This window comes from Pseudophryne corroboree, chromosome 6 (assembly GCF_028390025.1).
Source record: "Pseudophryne corroboree isolate aPseCor3 chromosome 6, aPseCor3.hap2, whole genome shotgun sequence".
NCBI classification, from domain to species: Eukaryota; Metazoa; Chordata; class Amphibia; order Anura; family Myobatrachidae; genus Pseudophryne; species Pseudophryne corroboree.
Genome location: NC_086449.1, coordinates 211,022,632 through 211,048,040, shown reverse-complemented (window position 1 = coordinate 211,048,040; position 25,409 = coordinate 211,022,632). Strand labels below are relative to the sequence as shown.

The 25,409-nt window shown below is 43.8% G+C and overlaps 1 protein-coding gene and 1 pseudogene across 2 annotated transcripts in view; both read left to right on the top strand.

The window, feature by feature from the left end:
• The window catches only part of ARRDC4 (arrestin domain containing 4), a 97,297-nt gene that overhangs the window by 2,412 nt on the left and 69,476 nt on the right, over positions 1-25,409 (top strand). The window contains exon 1 of one of the 2 annotated variants that reach the window (XM_063925715.1): positions 193-1,039. The exons of the other annotated variant lie outside the window; for it this stretch is intronic. Coding sequence (XP_063781785.1) covers positions 781-1,039 — 259 coding nt within the window. The 5' untranslated portion in view covers positions 193-780. Of the gene's footprint in view, positions 1-192; positions 1,040-25,409 lie in introns of those variants that run through there. 2 annotated transcript variants of the gene reach the window in all.
• LOC134933795 (protein NDRG3-like) overlaps positions 12,346-25,409 on the top strand; it is a 40,871-nt pseudogene continuing 27,807 nt past the window's right edge.

Genomic DNA, 25,409 nt, shown 5'->3' with positions numbered 1-25,409 from the left:
AAACTTCCCAATAACAAGCTACTGTATAACTCAGATACACTTTCCAGGCTATCAGTTTCACAAGCTGTGCTCTGCTGCTGTGCAGTGGATCACGCAGGACAGCGATGTAATTGGTGAGTGTCACTGAGGATAACCATTGCATTACCAAATGGTTGTGACTTGTGAGTGGGGAGGGGACTGGGCTGGGATTCACGGAAGTGCTGTTGTTTGGACGTCAACTCTCTCAGGAATAGACCCTGCTGTAGCCAGCATAAGGACTGCACAGTGAGCTGGCTGGAGAATCCCACTGGGACAAGTTGATTACTCTAGATTCTTTGGAACTTTGCTGTTCAGTTGAGACATCGTCCCTGGACACCTGGGAGAGCCGCAACTATGCCCTGTCTGAGAGATGTCAACATGACAAGCATGTGTTCCCACAGCCTGCAGCATTGCGCCCTGCAGTGTGGCCAGTCCCCTTCACACTTGGTGTGCACATTTTGTTTCGATGGCAGGCAGCAGTGACATATCCGCACCAGCCAACTGTTGCTCCCACCGGGATCCACAAGACCATTGTATTATCTCTTTAGCTACTGTTACATTGTTGCTGCTGCTGCTATTGTTGCAGTATAGAAGCTGCTGTCCTGGAGTGGGCATAGGTCTCTGCTGCGTTTTTGCATCCTTTTAGATCTGACCCTTATCTTTGGACAAACTTTGCTCATACAGCCAGGGCTTGCATAACTTATCACAACCATGAGAAATTTTGTTGCATAAGTATACATACCCCTTTACTGCCTGGGGCAAATGGTTGGGGTATTTACCATGAACATTCTTCTTGAGAATGAGGGAGAACTTGGCTACTCTGCAGGTGATTCTGTATCTGGACAGGTGATTCTGGAGCTGGCAGAAGATACTCGTGTATTAGGCCTTCACCTATATGCACATGGTGGAGCTGTAGTGTCCTTTACACCAAGGAGAGGAGGAGAGAGCCAGAATACACCATGTTCAGGAGAATGTGTTCAGTACCTTAATGAGGAGGTTACTTTACTGGCTGCATCCACAGGTGAGGGCATCAGTACAGCACCGCATTGTACACGCTGACTGGGGAACAGTAAATACAGTGAAAACATTTGGGTATTAGGGATAAAATATTTTTGTATGTTATAAAAGTGGTAGATTTATATACAGTAAAAACTGTCCCAACTATAATAAAGGCATGCCATAATACCACTCACTTTAAGAGCAATCAACACGGCAGCTCCCAGTCAGAAAAAAGGTGAAGCTGAAGATTATTATATCAATATTAATACAGCATGAATAACTGCCTCTCTGTAGTTTGGGTGGAATTCAGTTAAATTGTTTTTGGGCGTCCACCTGCTGCTGTGCTTGTCGTACCCAAAAGCAAAGGGTTTCGCTTCGTAAAGTGGTTCAAGATAAAGTCCTGATTAGAGCGCCCGAACCACAGACTTTTCACCAATTTCTGCTCAGCAACTCAGGATGATGCAAGCAGATATACTGTATGGACACATGTGGCATTCGCACCCGATTGGAGCAACAATTGAATTGGTCCGTTGGGCGCCCATAAGCTGCAATAAAAACAATTAAATTCCCCTCTATCCCATAGTAGTTTTGTGTGTCTAGTGTTTTGTTTTCTACTATAGTAACAAGTTGTATATTTAGATGTGTTAGACACTGCAGGCAGAGGGGCTGATGCACAAGTTCCGCATAGACCTGTTTGTAGAGTGCTTCTTGCTGTGTGTGTGAGCTCCGCAATAGAACGCATGGAAGTAGGGGCACAAATTCTCCACTTATACAACAGGCCATTCTCATGTAGGCAAAGCTTGGTGTGGCCAGTTTTCGCAGCACATAGAGCTGGTGTGAGTGTTCACTAATGATGATAATAATGGGTATCAACTATCAAACCAGGTAAACAGATATTGGTCCGTGTACAGCTGTGCACACGGGCATAAATATGCATTTAGGAATGCAGATGGGATTATTGACTAGGGGTTATTCATAGATGGACGCAGCCGCTGCATTCTCATGCAGCAGACACGTCCTTCTGGTCTGTGCATGCGCACTGGCCATAGTGCATGTGCGCGACCCTTCATCGTGCGACGCACCCTGGAAGGTTGCAACCATAAGGTGATTGTCAGTGGAGGCCGTCGGGGGGCGTCGACGCAGCGCTTAGAGTGCACGGTCCGGACAACGCAGGTGTTTCCGGACTGTTTTCGGTGCGGCTGCGTGATGTCACATGCAGCCGCACCAAGAAAAAACATGACGCCGGACCCCCTGCCAGCGCAGCCAGGCTGGGGTTGTCCTCTAAACGATGCATTTGCAATTTAATTGTGAGTGCATCATGGGGCGGTGCCACACACATGCTGGCACTCTTTGCACTGTTCTGGACGGCCCCCAGCATGTGAGCAGCAAATCTGCGTCTCTGAATAGCCCCCTAACTGTGCATCAGCCCTAGCATAACGTGCATGTGTTTTCTCTGTGTATGGCACAGCTGGGCACTTCCTGGGCTGTCCTGCCATGTTGCCTGAGGGTCAGGAAGTTTGTTCACATTGCAGTTTTATTATCTACAATAAGATAGTCTAAACAGCTTTAGTGTAACAAAAGTAAATTGCAGTCAATCACGAAATGCCTGTGCCTGTGCTGTCCAGCAATTTGTACCTTTTAAATTAATTTGATGGAATCAAATAGATTTAAAAAGCGCAAAACATTAGAAAACCCCCGGCACTCCAATTGTACAGTATGTATTTTTTAATCTGGTATCGCACAGAATTGTAATTGTCATCTGTGCATTACGTCTGACTATGGAGGGGTATATATTCAGTATATAGTTTGCAATGGAGGGAGGTGTCTATTCAATATATGGTTGGCCATTGAGAAATTTATATTTTGTGATACATGGTTGGCAGTGGGGTATGGTGATATCTGCTCTGTTCCTCTCCTTATATTACTATATATATTATTCTATGACTTCCCTGCTGTACTAACAAATTGCTTCCCTTGGTATTAAGAATGTGCTAATGTCAGTGTGACATCACCATGTTATCTTACTCCATTCACATGGGACAGATCTCCGGTGAGGAGGTGGGCATGTAGTGCACAATGAAGTGAGGAAGGAGAAATGAAGGGCTGCTGAGGAGGGTCCATGTGAAGGGCACAGATGGGCAAACAGGGAACATGTAGGGTCACAGAAGCGTAACTGTGGGAGGCAATGGAGTCAGCTGCCGCCAGGTTCCTGCACTGAGGGGGGGCACCTCCCGTTCCGTGTGTTCAGCACATTCATTCAACAAAGTTAATCGACAGCTGCCACTATCTCTTCTGTGGCCGACTCCCACGTTAGACACATTTTACAAGTGTCATACCCAGGATTAGAACCCACAACCTATTACACTGGAAACAGGCACCTTACTGATGGAGCTATTTGCTCCTGTATAGGATACATGAGAATTCTAACTATATGAAATTACTTCTCTGACAATTACATGTAACTTCATATAGTTAGAATTTGTATGTTTCCTATATAGGAGACAATGGGGGTAATTCCGAATTGATCGCAGCAGGAACTTTGTTAGCAGTTGGGCAAAACCATGTGCACTGCAGGAGAGGCAGATATAACGTGCAGAGAGAGAGAGATTTGGGTGTGGTGTGTTCAATCTGCAATCTAAATTGCAGTGTAAAAATAAAGCAGCCTGTATTTACCCTGCACAGAAACAAAATAACCCACCCAAATCTAACTCTCTCTGCACATGTTATACCTGGTATTAATGTGTCTGATGAGAAAATGTTACTGAAGCAAATTGAAAAAGCAGCAGGAGTAGGAGACGTAATAGTGATGGGAGATTTTAACTTTCTGGAGATAAATTGGACAAATGATTCATTTGGTACTGCTAGTGGTAATATGTTTTTAAACACACTAAATGATAAATACTTCAACTAATCAAGGAACCAACTAGGTATAATGTAATCTTAGACCTGGTATTAACTAACAATGGGGAATTGATATCAAATATTATAGTAAGGAAGTCCATGGGAAACAGCGACCACAGTATGGTCACATTCAATATCAGTTTTCTTAAGCAGTCCTATATTGGCCCAACTAGGACTCTAAACTTTAGCAAAGCCAACTTTGACATGATGAGGGAAGCTTTAAGGGACATTGAATGGGAAATTTTGTTTCAAGAAAAAAATACTACGGAGAAATGGGAGGTATTAAAATCACTGCTCGTTAGTAATACTCGCAAATTTATTCCCATGGGCAGCAAATGACTAAAAATTCCAAACCAATGTGGCTTAACAAAAAGATTAAGGAACTAATGGGCAAAAAAAGGCGAGCATTCAAAAAATACAAATCAGACAGGAATTCTGAGTCATTCCAGCACTGTAAGGATTGTACCAAAATATGCAAAAAAGAAATAAGAGCGGCTAAAGTAGAAACTGAAAAGCTAGTAGCAAAGGAAAGCAAATCAAACCCCAATTTTTGTTTTTAAATATATCAACAGCAAAATACTAAAAAAGGAGAGTATAGGCCCTTTAAAGGACAAGCTGGGCGTCTTAATCAAAAATGATAATGACATTGTGGACAAATTAAATGAGTTTTTCTCATTGGTATTCACAAGAGAGGACCAGATGCAGGGATTAACACACAATCTCAACAAAGATAATGTCTCACTGCTAAGTGCTTATTTAAGCGAGGAGGTAGTCTGTGACCGATTAAAAAAAATAAGATTAATAAATCACCTGGTCCCGACGGAATTCACCCAAGGGTTCTCATGGAGCTTCACTCTGAACTAGCAAGACCGCTATTTTTGATCTTCAATTACTCACTTACATCAGGCATGGTTCCCAAAGACTGGCGTATAGCAGAAGTAGTGCCGATATTCAAAAAGGGAAGTAAAGCTGAACCGGGTAATTATAGACCAGTTAGTCTTACATCTATAGTGGGGAAAGTACTGAAAGGTATTCTAAGGGATAGCATACAGAGGTTCATTAAAGCCAATAAGGTTATTAATAGGAACCAACATGGATTTGTGAAGGAAGGATCATGTCAAACAAACTTACTAGGGTTTTATGAAATGGTTAGTGCGAACCTTGATCAGGGTAAGGAGGTGGATGTAATCTTTTTAGACTTTGCTAAAGCTTTGAGACTTATCTATAAGTTACAAGAACTAGGGCTAGGGAGCACAATATGCACTTGGGTCAGAAATTGGTTAGATAATAGGGAGCAGCGTGTTGTGGTAAATGGAACTTTTTCAAATTGGACTGAAGTACTAAGTAGTGTGCACAAGGGTCTGTACTTGGACCACTATTGTTCAAGATTTTCATTAACGATCTAGCAGTAGATCTAGAGAGCATAGTGTCAATTTTTGCAGATGATACCAAATTATGTAAGGTTATAAATACGGAGGGAGATGCAGAGTCTCTTCAGAACGACTTAAACTGGAAGCATGAGAATCAAAATGAAGAATGAGCTTCAATACAGACAAGTGTAAGGTAATGCACTTTGGTAGCAAGAACAAAAATAACACCTACATGCTAAATGAGGTAAAATTAGAGGATTCTGTACTGGAAAAAGACTTAGGTGTTCACATAAATAGCAAACTAAACAGCAGTACCCAAAGTAGGATTGCAGCAAAGAAGGCTAACAAGGTATTAGCATGTATAAAGCGGGGAATTGACGCAAGGGATGAGAGTGTTATACTCTCATTATATAAATCCCTAGTGAGGCCACATCTTGAATACCGTGCACAATTTTGGGCACCATACTACAAAAAGGTTATCCTGGAACTAGAAAAGGTTCAGAGGCGGGTGACCAAACTAATTAAGGGGATGGAGACGCTGGAAAGACTTGCAAGGCTAGGCAAGTTTACACTGGAAAAGAGAAGACTAAGAGGGGACAAGATCAACATTTACAGATATATAAGGGGACAATACACAGAGCTTGCGGGGATCTGTTTTTGGTAAGATCAACACAGAGGACACGTGGACAACCGCTTAGGTTAGAGGAGAGGAGATTTCACACACAGAGATGTAAAGGTTTCTTCACAGTAAGGACAATACGTGTTTGGAATTCCTTGCCTGAGAGAGTAGTAATGGCAGACTCTGTCAACACTTTTAAGAATGGGCTAGATAAGTACCTAATGGATAAGGATATACAGGATTATTTTGTTGCTTAGTCGTGCACTATACTTATAATAAAAAAAAAAGAGGAATAAACACAACGGCCGACATTAGCAACAGACAAAATTAGTCCTGAAAATAATACTGTGTAGGTGACCACAAATAGGTAGAACTCGATGGACAAATTGTCTTTTTTCAACCTCAGAAACTGTTACTATGTTACTATGATGGGGGTGTGAATGGACATCTTTGGCAGGCACTGTTCTTTGTACTGCCTCAATCAGTACTTACAGTACTGTATGTATACGGCTATTGATGGGAAGTATGTAGGGGTTAAATAGTAATGGTGCGGAAATAAAACAATGATAAAACAGCAATTTGGAGAACAGAAGTATTGTTCACTTTCCAAATCTTTAAATGTTTAGTTGCTGATAATTATTTATTGTTATATATTTGTAATAATAAATGTTTTTGTATGCACTATATAAATAATTAATAAAATGCAGTGAGCTTGTTCATATTAATACAGTCATTCAGTGGGGTAGAGTTAAGGATAAGACAGGAGGCGAGGATGTTAAGCGCCACCCACAGCGTCGTATAAAGAAAATAATGGTTCAGTACCTTTTATGTTTTATAGTAATCAAGCAATGGTATTTATGTTATTTATGAATGGCAATGGGGGATTTCTCTTATGTCCTAGAGGATACTGGGGCCCACATTAGTTCCATGGGGTATAGACGGGTCCACTAGGAGCCTTGAGCACTTTAAGAAATCAATAATGTGCACTGGCTTCTCCCTCTATGCCCCTCCTACCAGACACAGTTTAGAAAATGTGCCCGGGGGAGCTGGTCACGCTTGGGAAGCTCCTGAAGAGTTTTCTGCGTTTATTTTCTGTTTTATTATTTTCAGGCAGGTCTAGTTGGCAACAGACTGCCTGCTTCATGGGACTTTGGGGGAAAGAACGGCCCAACCTCCCTAGGGTTAATGGTCCCGTTCCCCGCTGACAGGACACTAAGCTCCTGAGGGTCCTATTCGCAAGCCCAACCACGGCGAGCGTACAGACCCGCAGCACACCGCCACCCCTAACAGAGCCAGAAGAGTGAAGAGTGGTGAGTAGGTGGCCGGCGTCCCAGGTAGCGGGTCACTGGCTGTGATGGTGGCATGAGGGTAGGAGCGCAGCGCTGCATGCACGCTGCGCTCCAGGCTTCAGGTACACTGTAGTGTCTGCTGTGAGGGGCGGCTGGAGCCACTGGTAATTCAGTTAATGGTGCGGGATGTCCTCAGGCCGACCCGAATATCGGTGCATCTGTGCATTCACCTTCTGGGGCAGATGGTAGCCTCTTACGAGGCATTGCAGTACGGAAGGTTTCACGCAAGGCCCTTCCAGTTGGATCTGCTGGACAAATGGTCCGGATCGCATCTCCACATGCACCAGAAGATACGTCTGTCACCAAGAGCCAGGATTTCTTTTCTGTGGTAGCTACAGAATTCTCACCTGACCGAGGGCCGTAGTTTCGGCATTCAAAATTGGATTCTGCTAACCACAGACGCAAGTCTCAGAGGTTGGGGAGCAGTCACCCACGGAGAACACTTCCAAGGAAAATGGTCAAGTCAGGAAACCATTCTTCCGATCAACGTTCTGGAACTAAGGGCCATATACAATGCCCTTCTGCAGGCAGCACATCTTCTTCAAGATTGAGCCATCCAAGTTCAGTCGGACAATGTGACGTACATAATCCGACAAGGCGGAACGAAGAGCAGAGCAGTCATGTCAGAGGTGACAAGGATTCTCCTCTGGGCAGAGAGACATGCTGTGGCACTGTCCGCAATCTTCATTCCGGGAGTGGACAACTGGGAAGCAGACTTCCTTAGCAGACATGACCTCCACCCTATCAGGGCAGGCTGTTTTTTGTGAATCCGTTGGACTCAGACCAACCGAAGGAGCAGATGCTCCGGAGTGCAGGAAACAAGGAGGACGAAGATAATTCCTTTTCATATATTTATTAACGGCAACAAACAAAATAAAGCGGTAGAAAGTCAAACTAGTTCAGGATTGATAAACTGTAGAGAATGAAGTCTCTGAACTCCTGAAGGAATAGGTTGGTGCTTGCAGAGAGAGATGGTTTGAAGAAGGGGCGTGACTGTGGAACTATGACGAGGTTTGCAGGGTGACGTGGGTCGTGAGATGAACTGTGAAGAATAGGTTTCTGGATGGGATGATAATGTGAGTGAAAAACTGTAAGAATGTCCAGTGAATGATACAAAGTCAGGACTGAAGAACTGTGAAGAGTTTGCTTTAGATGATATGAAGACGTGGCTGAAGAACTGTGAAGTTAAGTTGCTGTATGATGCGAAGACGTGGCTTAAGGAACTGCAAATATTGGTTGTTGAATAATACGAAGACGTGGATGAAGATCTGAGAAGACTGGTTGCAGGATGATGCGAAGACGTGGAAGGAGAACTGTGAAGACTGGTTGCAGGATGATGCGAAGACGGGAATGAAGAGCTGTGAAGACGGGTTAGCAAGCTGAAGTGAAGACGTAACTGAGGAGCTGCAAGGATCGTTCACTGGATGATGTGGAGACGTGACCGAAAGACACAGACTGAGGCTGATGAACCACCACGGGAATCCTGTAGAACTCAAAGACACTGGCTGGAGAATGGTCGACCATAACCGTGGACTGGGGAGCTGGCAGACGTAGTGCAGCGAGAGCCGGCTGACAACTCGGAGAGCAAGATGGGACCAAATTACCTAGAGACGCACAGGGTAATCTGCGGGAGCACAGAGCTAGGGTACAGAATAACCACAACATAGCACTGGCACAGAATGCAGAAATCCCAGCCTATTTATAGGCAGCAGAATAACAGGATTGGCTGACACTCGCCCATTACGCTCATTGGTGCTGCACTTGGTCTCCAACATGGCCACCCCCTATACTGCAGACACAGGGAGGTTGCGGGCCACTAGGTCCTCCCTCCAGCATTCAGGAAGCCATCACTCTTGCCGCTGACTGCGCCGCGCCCCCATGCGGCCACCGAGCACCACCTTTAGCCACGCAGGCAGGGGATGAATCCCGGGACCCGTGGCGGTGAGTACCCGCCGTGTGACAGTACCCCTCATTTTGAGGGTGGTATCCGAACACCTTGGGGCTTTGTTAGTATTTTTGGAGTGGAAATCTTGTATCAACTTTGGAGCATGGACATCCTCAGCGAAAACCCAAGACCTTTCCTTGGGTCCATACCCTTTCCAGTCAAGAAGATACTGCAGACGTCCATAATGATGACGAGAGTCCAGAATTTCCTTGACCTCAAATTCTTCATCCTGCAAAGTGTGAATTTTAGGAGGTTTGGGCAAGGCTGCATGAAATTTGTTGATAATTAAAGGCTTTAGAAGTGATATGTGGAAAGCGTTAGGTATCTTGAAGGACGACGGCAGTTTGACTTTATAAGGCAAATGATTAAGCACTCTTCTATAGGGAAAGGACCAATATACTTGGGCGCGAATTTCATGGAAGGTACTTGAGGTTGCGAGTAGATATCCAGACTTGGTCCCCCACCTTGTAACTAGGTACTGCCTTCCGTCTTTTATCTGCAAATAATTTATAACATATGGAAGTTTTAATTAAAGACCTGCGTACTTAAGTCCAAATTTTAGAAAGTTGATTGAAAACTAAGTCAGCTGCTAGCACCTCCTGGGCTGGGAGAGGCTGAAATTCCGGTACTCGCAGATGGAAACTAAAATTGACATAGAACGGAGTAGATTCAGATGATGAATGAAAGAGATTATTATGAGCTAATTCTGCCAGCGGAAGAAAGTACAACCAATCATCTTGTGAAGAGGAAATATATAAATGAAGGAAAGTCTTGAGATCTTGATTTACCCGTTCAGTTTGTCCACATAGGCGTGCGCAGAACATTTTATTAGGGGGTGCACCGTCGGAGGAGTGTGTTTAGCACCACCTACTGGGTGTGTCTAGCACCGCCTATTGGGCATGTCTAGCACTGCCTATTGGCATTCAAAGCAATATAAACATATGCCTCCATAGTGCCAGATACACATATGCCCCCAGCGGTGCCCCTTACTCAATACTTCCAGCGGTACCAGATCCACATATGCCCCCAGCGGTACCAGATCCACATATGCCCCCAGCGGTGCCAGTTCCACAAATGCCCCCGGCAGTTCCAGATCCACAAATGCCCCCAGCGATGCCAGATCCACAAATGCCCCCCCGCGGTGCCAGATCCACAAATGCCCCCCGTGGTGCCAGATACACAAATGCCCCCTGCGGTGCCAGATACATATGCCCCCAGCGGTGCCAGATACATATGCCCCTAGCTGTGCCAGATACATATGCCCCCAGTGGTGCCAGATATACTTATGCCCCCAGTGATGGCAGATACATATGTGACCCTATTTGTGCTCATCCTCCTGCCGCCAGTGCCGCCGATTCCCGTCTCTAACGCTGAGGGGAGGCGAGCGCACCGCGCTTCTCTCCTGCGCCTCACTTAACAGTCCCTGTCTCCGGCGGCCATTTGAAATGGCAGCAGCAGGAGTGGGGGGGGGGGGGTGCAGGACATCAGGGGGTGCCTGTGCGCACCAGGCACCCCCCATGCTCACGCCTATGTTTGTCCATCCGACTGGGGATGATATGTCGAAGAGTGATTCAGTTTGATGCTTAAAGGAGAACAGAGTGCTTTCCAAAATTTGGCCACAAACTGCATGCCTCGATCTGAAACTATTTCAAGAGGAAGACCATGTAGATTGAAGATCTCGGAGATGAACGATTTGGCAAGCACTGGAGCCGAGGGCAGACCTGAAAGAGTAATAAAATGTGCCATTTTTGAAAATCAATCTACCACCACCCAGATGGTATTTCGTCCTTTCGACGGAGGTAAATCGGTTATGAAATATGGGTCCAAGGCCTTTTGGCTATGGATAGTGGATGTAGTAGCCCAGGTGGTGGTCCCTTGGGATTTTTGTGTTGGGCGTATTTAGGACAAGCGGCAATAAATTATTGGATGTCAGTTCTAAGACGTGGCCACCAGTAGGACCGTTGAATAAATTCAAGAGTCTTGTGGACCCCAGGGTGACCCACAAAAAGATAAAGCATGAGCCCAAGTTAATAGCCGTTTCCGGAGGTTTGAGGCGACAAACATTTTCCCAGGAGGAGGTATAGGAGCTGAAGAAATTTGAGTCATTAGGTAAGATGTTGGACTTACAATAGCTTGTTTACTGGTTAAATCATTGGCTTCAGAAGAATTGAAGGACCGGGAGAGGGCATCAGCCTTCTTATTCAAGGATCCTGGGCGATAAGTGAGCTTGAAATTAAACCGGGTGAAATAGAGAGCCCATCTTGCTTGCTTTGGATTGAGACATTGTGCCGTTTGAAGATATAGAAGATTTTCATGATCAGTTTATACTGTGATGGGATGTTGAGCTCCCTCTAAAAGATATCTCCACTCTTCAAATGCTAACTTAATGGCAAGCAATTCCTGCTCCCCAATGGCATAGTTTCGTTCAGCGGGCAGGAATCTTTGAAAAAAATAACCATATGTATGGACCTTCTTATCCTCGTAAACCTGTGACAAAACAGCCCCGACTGCCTCTGTGGAAGCATCCACCTCCATGAGAAATGGACGATTAGGATCTGGCTGAAGAAGAATGGGAGCAGACATAAAGGCTTGTTTCAAATCGAGGAAGGCTTTAGTAGCTTGAGGAGTCCAATTTTCTTGTATGTAGTCCGACACAGCCGGAGTCTCAGGAATGGATAACGGATAAATTCGGCCTCTGGAAGGAGTTCTACCCAGCACCAAATCGATCGGGCAATCCCATTCACGGTGAGGTGGTAAGGAATCTGCTCCTTGCTTACTGAAGACGTCTATGTAGGACTGGTAAACTGTGCGTAACTCGGAGGCATGAGCTGAACGAAGAGGTTTAACTGGGGCCAAACAACCATTGATACAAGATTCTCCCCAGGATTGAATCTCCATAGTTCGCCAACAGAGCTTCGGGTTATGTTTTTGCAACCAAGGTAAAACGAGAATCACATCGTGAGAGGCTTTGGGAATCACAAGGAAGGAGATATATTCGGAGTGTAATACGCCCACATTTATTCTAAGATAAGTAGTTTGAAAGGTGAATATGCCTTCCGGGATTCGACTTCCATCCACCGCCATAATAGAAATTGCTTGTTCCAAAGGTCCAAAGGCATGGTCCGAATCTTAAATTGCTGAACGATGGCGGAAGAAATTAAGTTCCCAGCTGCTCCGGAATCTAAGAGGGCTGAGATAAAGATGACAGAAGATGGAACTTCCAAACTAATGGGCAAAGTTGGCTCCTTTCCAGTACGTGACCCTAAAGTAACTCCTAGCTTAACCTCTCTGGAGTAAGCTTGGAGCGGGAGTTTTTTCGGCTGGAGGTTACAAGATTTCACAAAGTGTTCTGAGGAGCCGCAGTACATACAAAGGTTTCCACGGCGGCGACGAGAATGCTCTTCTTCTGAAAGTCGAGAGCGACCAATTTGCATTGGTTCTTCAGTTGCGGGAGCAGTTTGAGAAGAAGAAAGATCTTGCCGAGGTCGTGACTGGAAACAAGGAATTGAACATTCAGACTTAGATTTCTCCAAACAACGTTCTCTATACCAGTTTGTTGCTAATGGAAATCAGTTCATCCAATTTCGTGGGCACATCCCGGACCATCAAGTCATCCTTAATCTTGTCAGAAAGGCCGTTCCAAAAGGCAGCGACTAAGGCCTCCTCATTCCAATTCAATTCTGATGATAAAGTACGGAACTGGATTACATATTGACTGACCGGACGTGAACCCTGCCGAAGACGAAGGATCTCTAGGGACGCTGAGGTGGTTCGACCCGGCTCATCAAAGATCTTCCTGAAAGAAGAAACAAATCCAGCATAATCAGAGAGGATTGGATCCCCTCTCTCCCAAAACGGAGATGCCCACTCCAATGCTTGAGAAGAGAAATAATGTAAGCGATCGTTGTACGGGCTGATGGAAAGCTGGCCGACTGAAGCTCAAACTGTATCTCACACTGGTTGAGGAAACCCCAAAGAGTTTTGGGGTTCCATCGAACTTGCTAGGTGGAGGTAGTTGCAGTCGAGAAATTGGGACAGTCACCGGAGAAACTGTAGCAGAGGAGGAGACTGCCGGAGCCGGGACTGTGGGGGACAGACAGCCGCGTGAAGAGCATCCAAACAGTCAGACATGGTTTGAATAAATTGAACTATTTGCGACTGGGTGGACTCTTGATTATCCAGGCGTCTTCACAGCTCTGTGGGTCTCTTGAATGACCCCCATTATTCTGATCATTATGTAACTTATGCATCAGTGTGCAATGGTGATAATGCTGTGCAATGTATGGCAGCTCAAGGGGCTATGGGGGTAATTCAGATCTGATCGCAGCAGCAAATTTGTTAGCAGTTTGTGCGGCGGATCCGTTTGCACGGGTGTTCGCAAGGAGATTGACATGAAGAAAGCGTTTGTGGGTGGCAACTGTCCGTTTTCTAACTCTCTGCACATGTTATATCTGCCTCCCCTGCAGTGCACATGGGGGCTAATTCAGACCTGAAAAAAAAATTTGCGTGCTGGCCGGGAGCTACTCGTCGATGCCCGGGTCACAGCGGCTGCGCGTGACGTCACGCAGCCGCTACATCCTGCCCCTGCACGGTCTGGCCACGCCTGCTTGGCCAGACCTTGCCCACAAAACAAAATCAGACAGAAGCGATCGCTAGGTAACGACAGCCGTCGGCTGTCAGCCATGCGCCGGCGCTCGCACACTTCTGACCCGATTGCTGCGCTGCGATGAACGGCAGCATGCGATCAGGTCAGAATGACCCCCATGGTTTTGCCCAACTGCTAACAAATTTGCAGATGCGATCAACTCTGAATTACCCCCTTGGTTTTGCACAATTGCTAACAAATTTGCTCCTGCGATCAGATCTGAATTAGGGCCCTCATTCCGAGTTGTTCGCTCGCTAGCTGCTTTTAGCAGCATTGCACACGCTAAGCCGCCACCCTCTGGGAGTGTATCTTAGCATAGCAGAATTGCGAACGAAAGATTAGCAGAATTGCGAATAGAAATTTCTTAGCAGTTTTTGAGTAGCTCCAGACTTACTCCTCCACTGCGATCAGTTCAGTCAGTTTCCTTCCTGTTTTGACGTCACAAACACACCCAGCGTTCGCCCAGACACTCCCCCGTTTCTTCAGACACTCCTGCGTTTTTCCCAGAAACGGCAGCGTTTTTTCGCACCCACCCATAAAACAGCCAGTTACCGCCCAGAAACACCCACTTCCCGTCAATCACACTTCGATCACCAGAACGATGAAAAAACTTAGTTAGGCCGTGAGTAAAATAACAAACTTTTGTGCTAATTTACTTGGCGCAGCCGCACTGCGAACACTGCGCATGCGCAGTTTGCGACTAATCGCTCCGTTGCGAAAAAATCTAACGAGCGAACAACTCGGAATGAGGGCCTAGGTCCAATCTAAACCTGTTCCAGTATTTCCCTTTATTATATGGTTAACTACAGAGAGTATATGAGATTGTGAAAAAAAAGTTGTAAAAATAGGACTTCTACTTAATTAATAAGGCCTTTACTTCCAAAAGCTATTTAGCCTTTCCTGAAATATAAAAATACATATAGCCCAGCAAAGATACAAAACACTTCTGTATCCTCTCTGTATCCATCCTTGCTATAACATTTGGTATCCTGTCTCTAGGTCGACCACACTTAGGTCGATAGTCACTAGGTCGACCACTATTGGTCGACATGCATTAGGTTGACGGGGTTTGTAGGTCGACATGGTCACTAGGTCTACATGTTCTAGGTCGACATGAGTTTTTCACGATTGTTTTAATTTTTGGAACTTTTTTCTACTTTGTGATCCACGTGGACTACAATTGGGAACAGTAACCGTGCCGAGCGCAGCGGTAGCGGAGAGAGGCACCTTGCCCCGAAGCATGGCGAGCGAAGCGTGGAGACACAGTGCTAAGCGTGGAGACACACACTAATTGGGGTTACCGGTCACTCTACGAAGAAAATATCACTACATTTTTTTTAAAAACCTAGTGTCGACCTTTTGGCATGTCAACCTTGCTCATATCGACCTAATGCTTTCGTCGACCTATTTTGGGTGTCGACTTAGTTACTGTCGACCAATAGTGATTGACCTGGACACTGTCGACCTAAGTGTGGTTGACCCTATGAACCACACCCATAACATTTTATGCACAGCTTGGCTTTATTAGAGGTATACTAAATTAAGTGCAGTACAGTATAAACAATTAGTAACTAGTACAATTGTGGACAATCTCCAAATGCTCCCATGAAAAGCTTAACATTATCACGTCAACATAGACCATGTCAACATTTATCATGTTGACACTGATGAAGTGACAACATTAGAATTTTGACAAAATGACCCTGGTAGTCTAGTGGTGATTGTCCTGTTATGGCAGGTCTATCGGCTCCAGCAATGTCTTATAGGTGGTGATGTCCTCGTGAATTCCAGCTAATGATGTGGGGCTTCCGGTGGTGAGAATATCACTAACCCCTAACTCTCCCACTAGTGCCTAACCCTAAAGTGAATATGGGGGGTCATTCCGAGTTGTTCGCTCTGTATTTTTTTCTCGCAACGGAGCGATTAGTCGCTAATGCGCATGCGCAATGTCCGCAGTGCGACTGCGCCAAGTAAATTTGCTATGCAGTTAGGAATTTTATTCACGGCATTACAAGGTTTTTTCTTCGTTCTGGTGATCGGAGTGTGTTTGACAGGAAGTGGGTGTTTCTGGGCGGAAACAGGCCATTTTATGGGAGTGTGTGAAAAAACGCTACCGTTTCTTGGAAAAACGCGGGAGTGGCTGGAGAAACGGAGGAGTGTCTGGGCGAACGCTGGGTGTGTTTGTGACGTCAAACCAGGAACGACAAGCACTGAACTGATCGCAGATGCCGACTAAGTCTGGAGCTGCTCAGAAACTGCTAAGAAGTGTCTATTCGCAATTCTGCTAATCTTTCGTTCGCAATTTTGATATGCTAAGATTCACTCCCAGTAGGCGGCGGCTTAGCGTGTGCAAAGCTGCTAAAAGCAGTTGCGAGCGAACAACTCGGAATGACCCCCATAGTACATTGAGAAAAGGTCATTAATTATTATGATGAAATGAATAGTGCATTCTTGCCTTGTCAATGTAGTTTCAAATCTTAAACGTATTTAGAATACGTACTGTAGTATCCAGTAACTAGTAATACAGTATGCAAATATTATGTGCAAAACTGTAATTAAAACAGAATTATTGCTAACGCTGTATGAAAATGACAAAATACAGCCTGTGAGTAGTTTGTGCTTTAGAGATTAATTTCCCTGCCTATGACCTAGTGAACATTGAGAAGCCGACTCTCCCTCCTGTTACACAGCTCTGGCTGCGAAAATAGGACTGTGAGAAGCCAGCTGGGACCAGGACAGAATGTGTTACTGCTAAATATACCTCTAATATTAGCAAGAACCAAACATTCCATACCTATTGGGTGTACATGTCACATACATTTCTTCCACCTCTGTACTCAACTAGGGAAGCTTTTATGTTCCCCTTGCTAGTCCTAATCCTACTAAAAGCTGTAAGTGAGGGGATGCTTCAGTCCTTGTAGTGAAATTGTTTTGGTTTACTTGTTTGATCTATTATGTTAGTTAATGAGTTTTAACAGTTCTGTCACATATTATTATTATTATTATTATTATTATTATTATTATTACTGCTACTACCAGTTACTTATATAGTGCACACATATTCCGCAACACTTTACAGAGAATATTTGCCCATGCACATCAGTCCCTGCCCCAGTGGATCTTACAATCTATATTCCCTACCACATGTACACACACACATTCACGCAAGGGGTAATTTTGTTGGAAGCCAATTAACCTACCAGTATATTTTTGGATTGTGGGAGGAAACCGGAGTACCTGGAGGAAACCCACGCAAGTACGGGGAGAATATACAAACTCCATTAGGGCCATGGTGGGAATTGAACCCATGACCTCAGTGCTGTGAGGCAGTAATGCTAGCCATTACACCATCCGTACTGCCCAAATATTCAATATTTAAATATTAAATATTTTATATAATAATAATAATAATAATAATAATAAAAAACATAATTGTGTCATTGCTGTATTGTTTATTGCAAGGCAAGCTTGGTCAATATAATGTGTTCTATTTCCACGTAGCTTTCTAGCATGTGACTGATACTTCCTCTTCTGTGTTCGTATACACTGAATGGCCTAGTTTTATAGCACTTCTCGTAAATGAAGAGATAACATTGCTCAGAGGATTATGTGTACATCTGATTTATCTATATGGGATCACAATGGTCATAAAAAATAAATATAAAATTGCTTACAGTACATAGCAAACACGGTGTCTCCTAGCAATGGTTGAGTCACCGCTGTGATCAGGATTCTGATGCTGTGAGAGAGCAGAGCATGGAAAATAACCACTATAGAGTGGGAACAGCATTATAAAATAGTTCTACGGATTTTGTTATCATATATATATATACATACAGTGGGGCAAAAAAGTATTTGGACAGCCACTGATTGTGCAAGTTGACCCACTTAAAAAGATGAGAGAGGTCTGTAATTTCCATCATAGGTACACTTCAACTGTAAGAGACAGAATCTGTAGCAGGTATTTTTGCCCACTCTTCCATGCATCTTCTCTAGATCTGTCATGTTTTGGGGCTGTCGCCAAGCAACATGGACTTTCAACTCCCTCCACAGGTTTTCTGTTGGGTTGAAGTCTGGAGACTGGCTAGGCCACTCCAGGACCTTGAAATGCTTCTTACGGAGCCACTCCTTAGTTGCCCGGGCGGTGTGTTTGGGGTCATTGTCATGCTGGAAGACCCAGCCACGTTCCATCTTCAATGCTCTTACTGAGGGAAGGAGGTTTTTGCCCCAAATCTCACGATACATGGCCCTGTTAGGGTATGTTAACCTGTTCAGGTCTGGTCTATAAACTCTCTGCAGTCATCAGTCAGAATTCTGTTCAACCGGTTGGAGGTCAGTAAATGAAAAAAGGACACAGGATCATGTGTAACCTTAATCAAATCATAAATGACCTGCTAGGGGCCGTCATAGGTTTATTATTTATAGCTTAAACAAAATCACGCTTGCCAATACATTTTAGCCAATCAGAATACACCATGTATGTCTTGAAATACATCGATTGTCATACAATGTTCCAAGTGGCAACTAGAACAGCCTTGAAAATGGTTATTGTTTCGTTTATCAGTCTTTCGGACATAAACTCAAAAGATTTCTTTCAACATTCTTCTCAATTAGCCTTGGATATATCTGGTGTTGCTTTGTCCGCCTTGGATACATTTAATGTTGCATTGTCTTTGTACAAGTCATGCTTTAAAACAAGATATTCAGCAAATATAGTATTCTGCCCAGCTCTGCAATATTTTTCTTAAGGATACATGAACACAATTTGTGATTAACAGTAAATATCTTAATAAATGCGAAAAAGCGTGAATCAATATATATTTGCTATATTGCGGAAGCTCCTACACCATCATTTCCCCTCTTTTTGATTCCACTTTTTCTCCCTATTCTACCTACACTAGGCCTGAACTATTTTCTTTCAGTAAACCAGTCGCCTGGACTTATAGTCCAAACCTTGGGGATTACCCTTAACAACAACCAAAGGATAAGCAACTTCATTCTTCTGGCTGGAGAGTCACTGTCAGCTTCTTCGAGTGGGAGGCGTGTAATCAGGTATCACGACCTTTCACCTTAATTGAGGTAGGCGTGGTTAGCAGCACTTGATATGGACCATCATATCTTGGTTCAAAGGTCTTTCTCACATGTTTCTTTAAATAGACCCAATCTCCTTGATTTAGCTTATGCGTAGCTGATCCTTCTGGGTCTGGAATGGAAGAAAACACTCGGCAATGGAGGTTAGTCAATGTTTTACAGACCTCCTGTACATAACCTGTTAAATCACCATGATTATGTTGTAACTGTTGTGGATAATAACAACCTGTTCTTGGAGCTGACCCAAACAATATTTTATATGGAGTCAGTTTACTAGGTCTCATAGGTGTGGTCCTAATATTGAACAAGACTATAGGTAGGCATTCTGGCCAAGTTCTTTTGGTTTCTGTCATCATTTTCTGTAGTTTTAGCTTAAGGTCAAAGTTCAGATGTTCCCCCTCCCATTTGCCTGGGGGCGGTAAGGCACGTGGAAGGCCTGCTGTACCCCCAAATCTTTCATTATATGCTGCATGACTTCTCCTGTGAAATGTGTACCTCTATCATATTCTATAACCTCAGGTACCCCAAATCTACATACTACTTCTGCTATCAGTTTCTTTGCAGTGGTTTTTGCTGTGGCTTTGCTTACTGGCCAGGCTTCGGCCCAGTGACTAAACATGTCCGTTGTTACTAGTACATATTCATATGGACCGCTTCGTGGCAACTGTATATAGTCGATTTGTAGTCTTTTGAAATGGGTAAGAGGCTTTGGGTATAGTTCCTAGAGGTGTCTTGATTCTTTGACATGGATTGCTGATTCCACAGATCCAGCATCCTGCTACAAAGTTTGTTGCAGCTTTATTGAAGCCTGGAGCTATCCAATGCTCTTGTACTCTATTCACCATGGCTTCCTTTGAATGATGTACTTGTCCATGAGCTACTTGTAACATATGTGGAAATAGAGCTGCTGGTAGACAGTACTTTAATTCTCTTGACTTCCAAAGTCCATGTTCATCTTCTTCTGCCCCCAATCGTCTCCATTTCTCCTTTTCTCCTTGTGATGCTTGTTGTTGAATTTTGATCAGCTCCTCTTCACTAGGCATTTGCTTCACATCTTGAGCTACTAAGACTTGCTCAGGTTCTTTTGATTGTAAGGCAATTCTCTTGGCTTCTGCATCTGCAAATGCATTTCCTTTAGCTTCCATGGTTTGGCTCTTAGTATGTTCTTGTACCTTGATTACGCCAATTCTTTTAGGTAGTTCCAATGCTCTGAAGAGTTCCATAATCAAACTGGCATGTTTGATGGGTTCTCCATTTGCACCTTTGAAGTCCCTACTTTTCCAAATAACAGCGTAATCCTGGGACACCCCCCCAAGCATAGCGTGAATCCGTGTAGATGTTAGCTGTCATGTTTTCAGCATGTATGCAGGCTCTGGTCATTGCTATGAGTTCTGCTTCTTGTGCTGACATGCTTGGTCCAGAATCTATGACTTCAGTTTCAGTTGTTACTGCATATCCTGTCCTTGGGGATCCATTATCATAATATCTTGATCCATCGACGAACAGGTTCATGTCTGGATTGTCCAGTGGTGTATCTTGGACATTAGGAAGAGGTAAAGTCTCTAATTCCATGAGGGCTAGGCAATCATGTGGAAATGTTTGTGTTGTATTTTCTGCGTCTGTAGCAGCATTTTCCTCCTCATCTGACGATTCACCATCATTACCATTTCCCCCTCTCCTCCCCTCTTTTGAATCGTTGATGGGAAGGAGTGTAGCTGGGTTTAGTACAGTGCATCTTGTGATGGTGACATGGGAGGCGCTTAATAGTGCTACTTCATACATGGTCAGCCTTGCCACTGACAGGTGTTTGGTTCTTGCTTGTTGGAGCTTCTCTGTACCTGCATGTGGACCCTGGATGATAAGTTCATGATTCAGCACTATGCCTGTGCTCTTGTCCTCTTCTAGGACTACTGATTCAGCACTGTGTCAGTGCTCTTATACTCTTCTAGGACTGTTGCTGCTATCACTGCTCTGATGCCGGTAGGTGCTCTCTGATTACTGCTGTCAAGCTTGCTTGAGTTGTAGGCCACTGGTCTTCACCTCACTCCATGATTTTGCATAAGGACTTCTATGTATGGCCTCCTTCTTTAATAGTCAGGTAGTTCTAGGGCTTGAGATGAGGCAACTGCTGTTTCCAATTGTTCAATAGCTTAATTCATCTGTTGCTGTATGTAGGATGCGGACCCTCCTCCCTTTCAGTGTTGTCATACAATGCTTGCATGTAGACTGGTGCTAGAGGTATCCATGTTCTGTAGTGTCCTACTAGGCCCAGGAATGATCATCTGACTTGCTTGACACTAGTTGGCATCTTAGCTTGCAGTATAAATCTTTTCCTTCTTACTTTTGTTAGATGTCGGGTACCTTGAGTGTCCTAGGAAGATTAACTCTTGCTTGACTAGCTGCAATTTCTCCTTTTGAGGCTTTGCAGTCTTGTTCTTCCAGAAACTTCACTAAGGACACTGCCCCTTCTTGGTAATTCTTTTAGTAGTGGTGGCAATCAGCAGTTCATTCACATCCTGTATTTAGCTGTGTGTTTTGTGGATAAATCACTTGGTGATATAGCCCCTCCACAGGGCTATCCTGGTCCAGTAGTATTGCTTACTTTCTTCTACAACTGGTACTGCGGGAATGAGCCAATACTGAACTTCTGTTCTGACTTGCTTCTAAATGGCTTTTTTGTTCTTTCCTTTGATAAGTTGCTAGAAAGTTAAACTTCTGCTGGTGTGTACTGTATTCTCCTTGGATAAGCTTCAGTACATTGTGCTCCAGCAAAGTCACTGGACATGTACTCCGAGGTCAAGAACTGGGCTGGTATTGGTGACTGTAGTTCTTGCATCTCCTGTCCTTTTAAGAATTTCTGATATCATCAGGTCTTGTGGTATCTCCCTCTGCTGTCTTCTGCGTGTGCTGGCTCCAGTATTCATTAGGCACAAACGTTTTTCTCCAGTGGGCAAGGTGACTGTAATCATACCTTCTGCTGTTTCCTCTGGAGACATTATGTTCACTGGGGAGTACCTGAAGAAGCTTGTACTTCATATTGGCAGAAGAAGCATCATTCATTTGTCTTTTGGAACTTTTTCTGTCTTGTTCCTTATTATTTGCTTTAAACCCCGGAGCTTCTGTTGCTTTAAATCATGGCATTATCTCTGTAATCTTGCCATGTAGTACTGACCACTTGTCAGATGTCTTTCTTTGTCCTTCTTAAAGCAGACTTCCTTTAGTCTCCAAACTTTCATGCGACCTTCATATTGTTTCTCAACTTTTCTTTTTTCAATCACCTCTCTTTATGATTCATTCATTATTCTTCATACTTTGTCCTTTCTTTACTTGCATATTCTTTCTCACTGCTGCTGGCATGTCATCTTCTTAGTCCAAGTCCGAGAAGTCATGCTGGGAGTTGTTGTTCCTCTTTGTCTTACTTTTCCTGTGAGAGATAGACTTGTATAGCAGCTTGTATTTCAGGTTACATCTTTGCTTTCTTGCAGGGGTAGGGCTTAACCTCCCAATCCAGTCGTTGCAATGGCCTGATCAGTAAGTAAATGTAGAGGAATTTGGTTGTGCATAAAAACAGCTCTTGAAACCCTTGTGTCTCCTGTGGGTAAAGTCACTTTTATCGAACTGCCAGTGGTGACTGAGTACACTGTTGCCGACACAGGAGTTGCACACCCTCATATTCTATCATCTTGTGTGTCGTATAGTGACTTTATCATAGTAAGTTCTGATGGACTCAGTATTTTCCTGTTTCAAATCTGGGGCTGCTGGTGCCCTGAGTGTCTGTGCATGAGCATGGCGGTTCATGTGATGAAATCCAGTTTCCACAATTTGGGCAATGTTCATATCCTTCTGAAACGCAAAACTGACATACCGGACACAATCTTTCTGGAAAATATGTCAGTTTATTCTGTACATTATGCACCTGGGCATGAAAAGCTGTAGAGGCTGTGTCTTGATCCCTTGCTTCTCCTCTCCGCCTGATTTGCACCCTTTCGCCTATAGTTCCTGATTGTGGACTATTGTTTACTGGACTCATAGCTTGATTCCAGGTGTCTACCACTCGTTTAAACATGAGGGGAACTTTAGGTGCCCAGTTTCTTTGGTTTGATCTTGTTGGGGTTTCTTGTGATAAAGTATCAGGACACTGGGGCATACTCTGTACACATAGCTCAGGTAAATCATTCGGGTTTTCAACCACAGATCCTTCCAAGATAAGGCTGATTATTCGCCACTCTTTTCCTGGTTCATCTCTTTTCAATTTCACTGTTAGTGAGCTTGCAGATGATTCAATTCTGTTAATGCTAGGGGTACCTGGGTGTGCATGCATGTCTGGGTATAGGGGTGGGGTATAGTGTGGAGGTGCTGTTGCTGGAATCACAGGCAGTGAGTTTAACGCTGGTTGTGGTGCTATTGAGTACCTTTCCTCCCCTCCCTGTTACTAACAATATCCACGGGTTTGAACCCATCCTGATGTGGTATTTTAGTAACCCCTTATGAGGGAATTAAAATCATCTCCTTTCAGAGCTTTCCTCCCCTCCCTGTTACTAACAATATCCACGGGTTTGTCAGGCCCTGACATCTTTACAGACCGCGCTCCCATGCCTGGGTGAACGTGCGCGGAACCCCTCCTGATGTGGTATTTTAGTAACCCCTTATGAGAGAATTAAAATCTCCTTGTGAGACGCTGACTCTGAAGAATCTCTTCTATCCTTGTACCTAAAGAGCTCCTTAAATCCGTCTGTGGACAAATGACTGGGGTTGTAGTGTTGCCCCTTCCTCCCTGTATTGGTGGAAAATCTATTAGTACTGCTCCCCAAGTGAGACCTGCATAATAGATTATTTCTTCTGGATCACTGAGATGCGTCCCTAATATTATTGTTAAGTCACTCCAAGGGTCTATCCCCCTGCCTATATAGACTCCTGCTTGTACCAGTACCCCTGTTGTTCCTTGTGTTCTTGGTAAACTCCCCACTATTCTTGGAATATGTTCACCTTGTGTCTCTTTCAGACAGTAGCTGTTCTTTATTACTGACCCAATCCTACCCCTTAACTGTCTTGCATAGGGACATACAATATATACAGTACAATGTGTGCAGGAGAATCTAGTTACTGACACTGGTTTCATTATTCAGCAGACACCCCGACTCCCCCCCACCTTTTCAAAAGCATATTGGCAGAGTACATACAACAGTGCAAGGATCCAAAAAAACAAGGATGACAGTAAATGCTATATCTGTTATCTGTGTGCACGGCAACTGTTTGAGGCTGTACGGGCAAATGGGTCTTAGACCTGGGATTATGTGGTTCCTAGGCCAATAGGTTATGATGTTAGACCAATCATTCTCAATGTAATGTTCCAACAATTCCCTTTTTTAAAATGACAACCTATTGTACAATAAAATTCATCATCATTTTCCACATAACCAAATGAGACTTCAGTGCTTGTAATTGCCACCAATCTCGGTGCTACGGACCCTTTGTATTTTCTTAACACAACAACACAGGTACAAGATTTGCATACACCTCTTTGGTTATTTCTCAATTCAAACTGTTTATCAGCATTAGAATACACCTTGGCCATACGCCACCTTTTAAAAATGTAACATTTTTTTGGATATTTGATTAATTCCCCCTGTACACTTGTGACAAATTAGCTGAAGATATTTACCCACAATTTAACAATATAACATAAATGTATGGTACCTTAAAAAATTTCTTCTGACTGACTCTGGGCTCTTTAAGATATTCTCTGATCTTCCCGACTGGACTTCCCCAGATGTCAAGAAACGCTGATTCAAATGAGCAGGTAGAAATCTACACATTTCTCACTTACCGTTTTTTTTTATCAGCGGTTCCTGAAAGATCAGAGGATTTGTTGCCAGTGGAGGAGATGCTGGAATATCCCGGACGATGCTCCCAAAATGTTAGGGTATGTTAACCTGTTCAGGTTTGGTCTATAAACTCTCTGCAGTCATCAGTCAGAATTCTGTTCAACCGGTTGGAGGTCAGTAAATGAAAAAAGGACACAGGATCATGTGTAACCTTAATCAAATCATAAATGACCTGCTAGGGGCCGTCATAGGTTTATTATTTATAGCTTAAACAAAATCACGCTTGCCAATACATTTTAGCCAATCAGAATACACCATGTATGTCTTGAAATACATCGATTGTCATACAATGTTCCAAGTGGCAACTAGAACAGCCTTGAAAATGGTTATTGTTTCGTTTATCAGTCTTTCGGACATAAACTCAAAAGATTTCTTTCAACATTCTTCTCAATTAGCCTTGGATATATCTGGTGTTGCTTTGTCCGCCTTGGATACATTTAATGTTGCATTGTCCTTGTACAAGTCATGCTTTAAAACAAGATATTCAGCAAATATAGTATTCTGCCCAGCTCTGCAATATTTTTCTTAAGGATACATGAACACAATTTGTGATTAACAGTAAATATCTTAATAAATGCAAAAAAGCG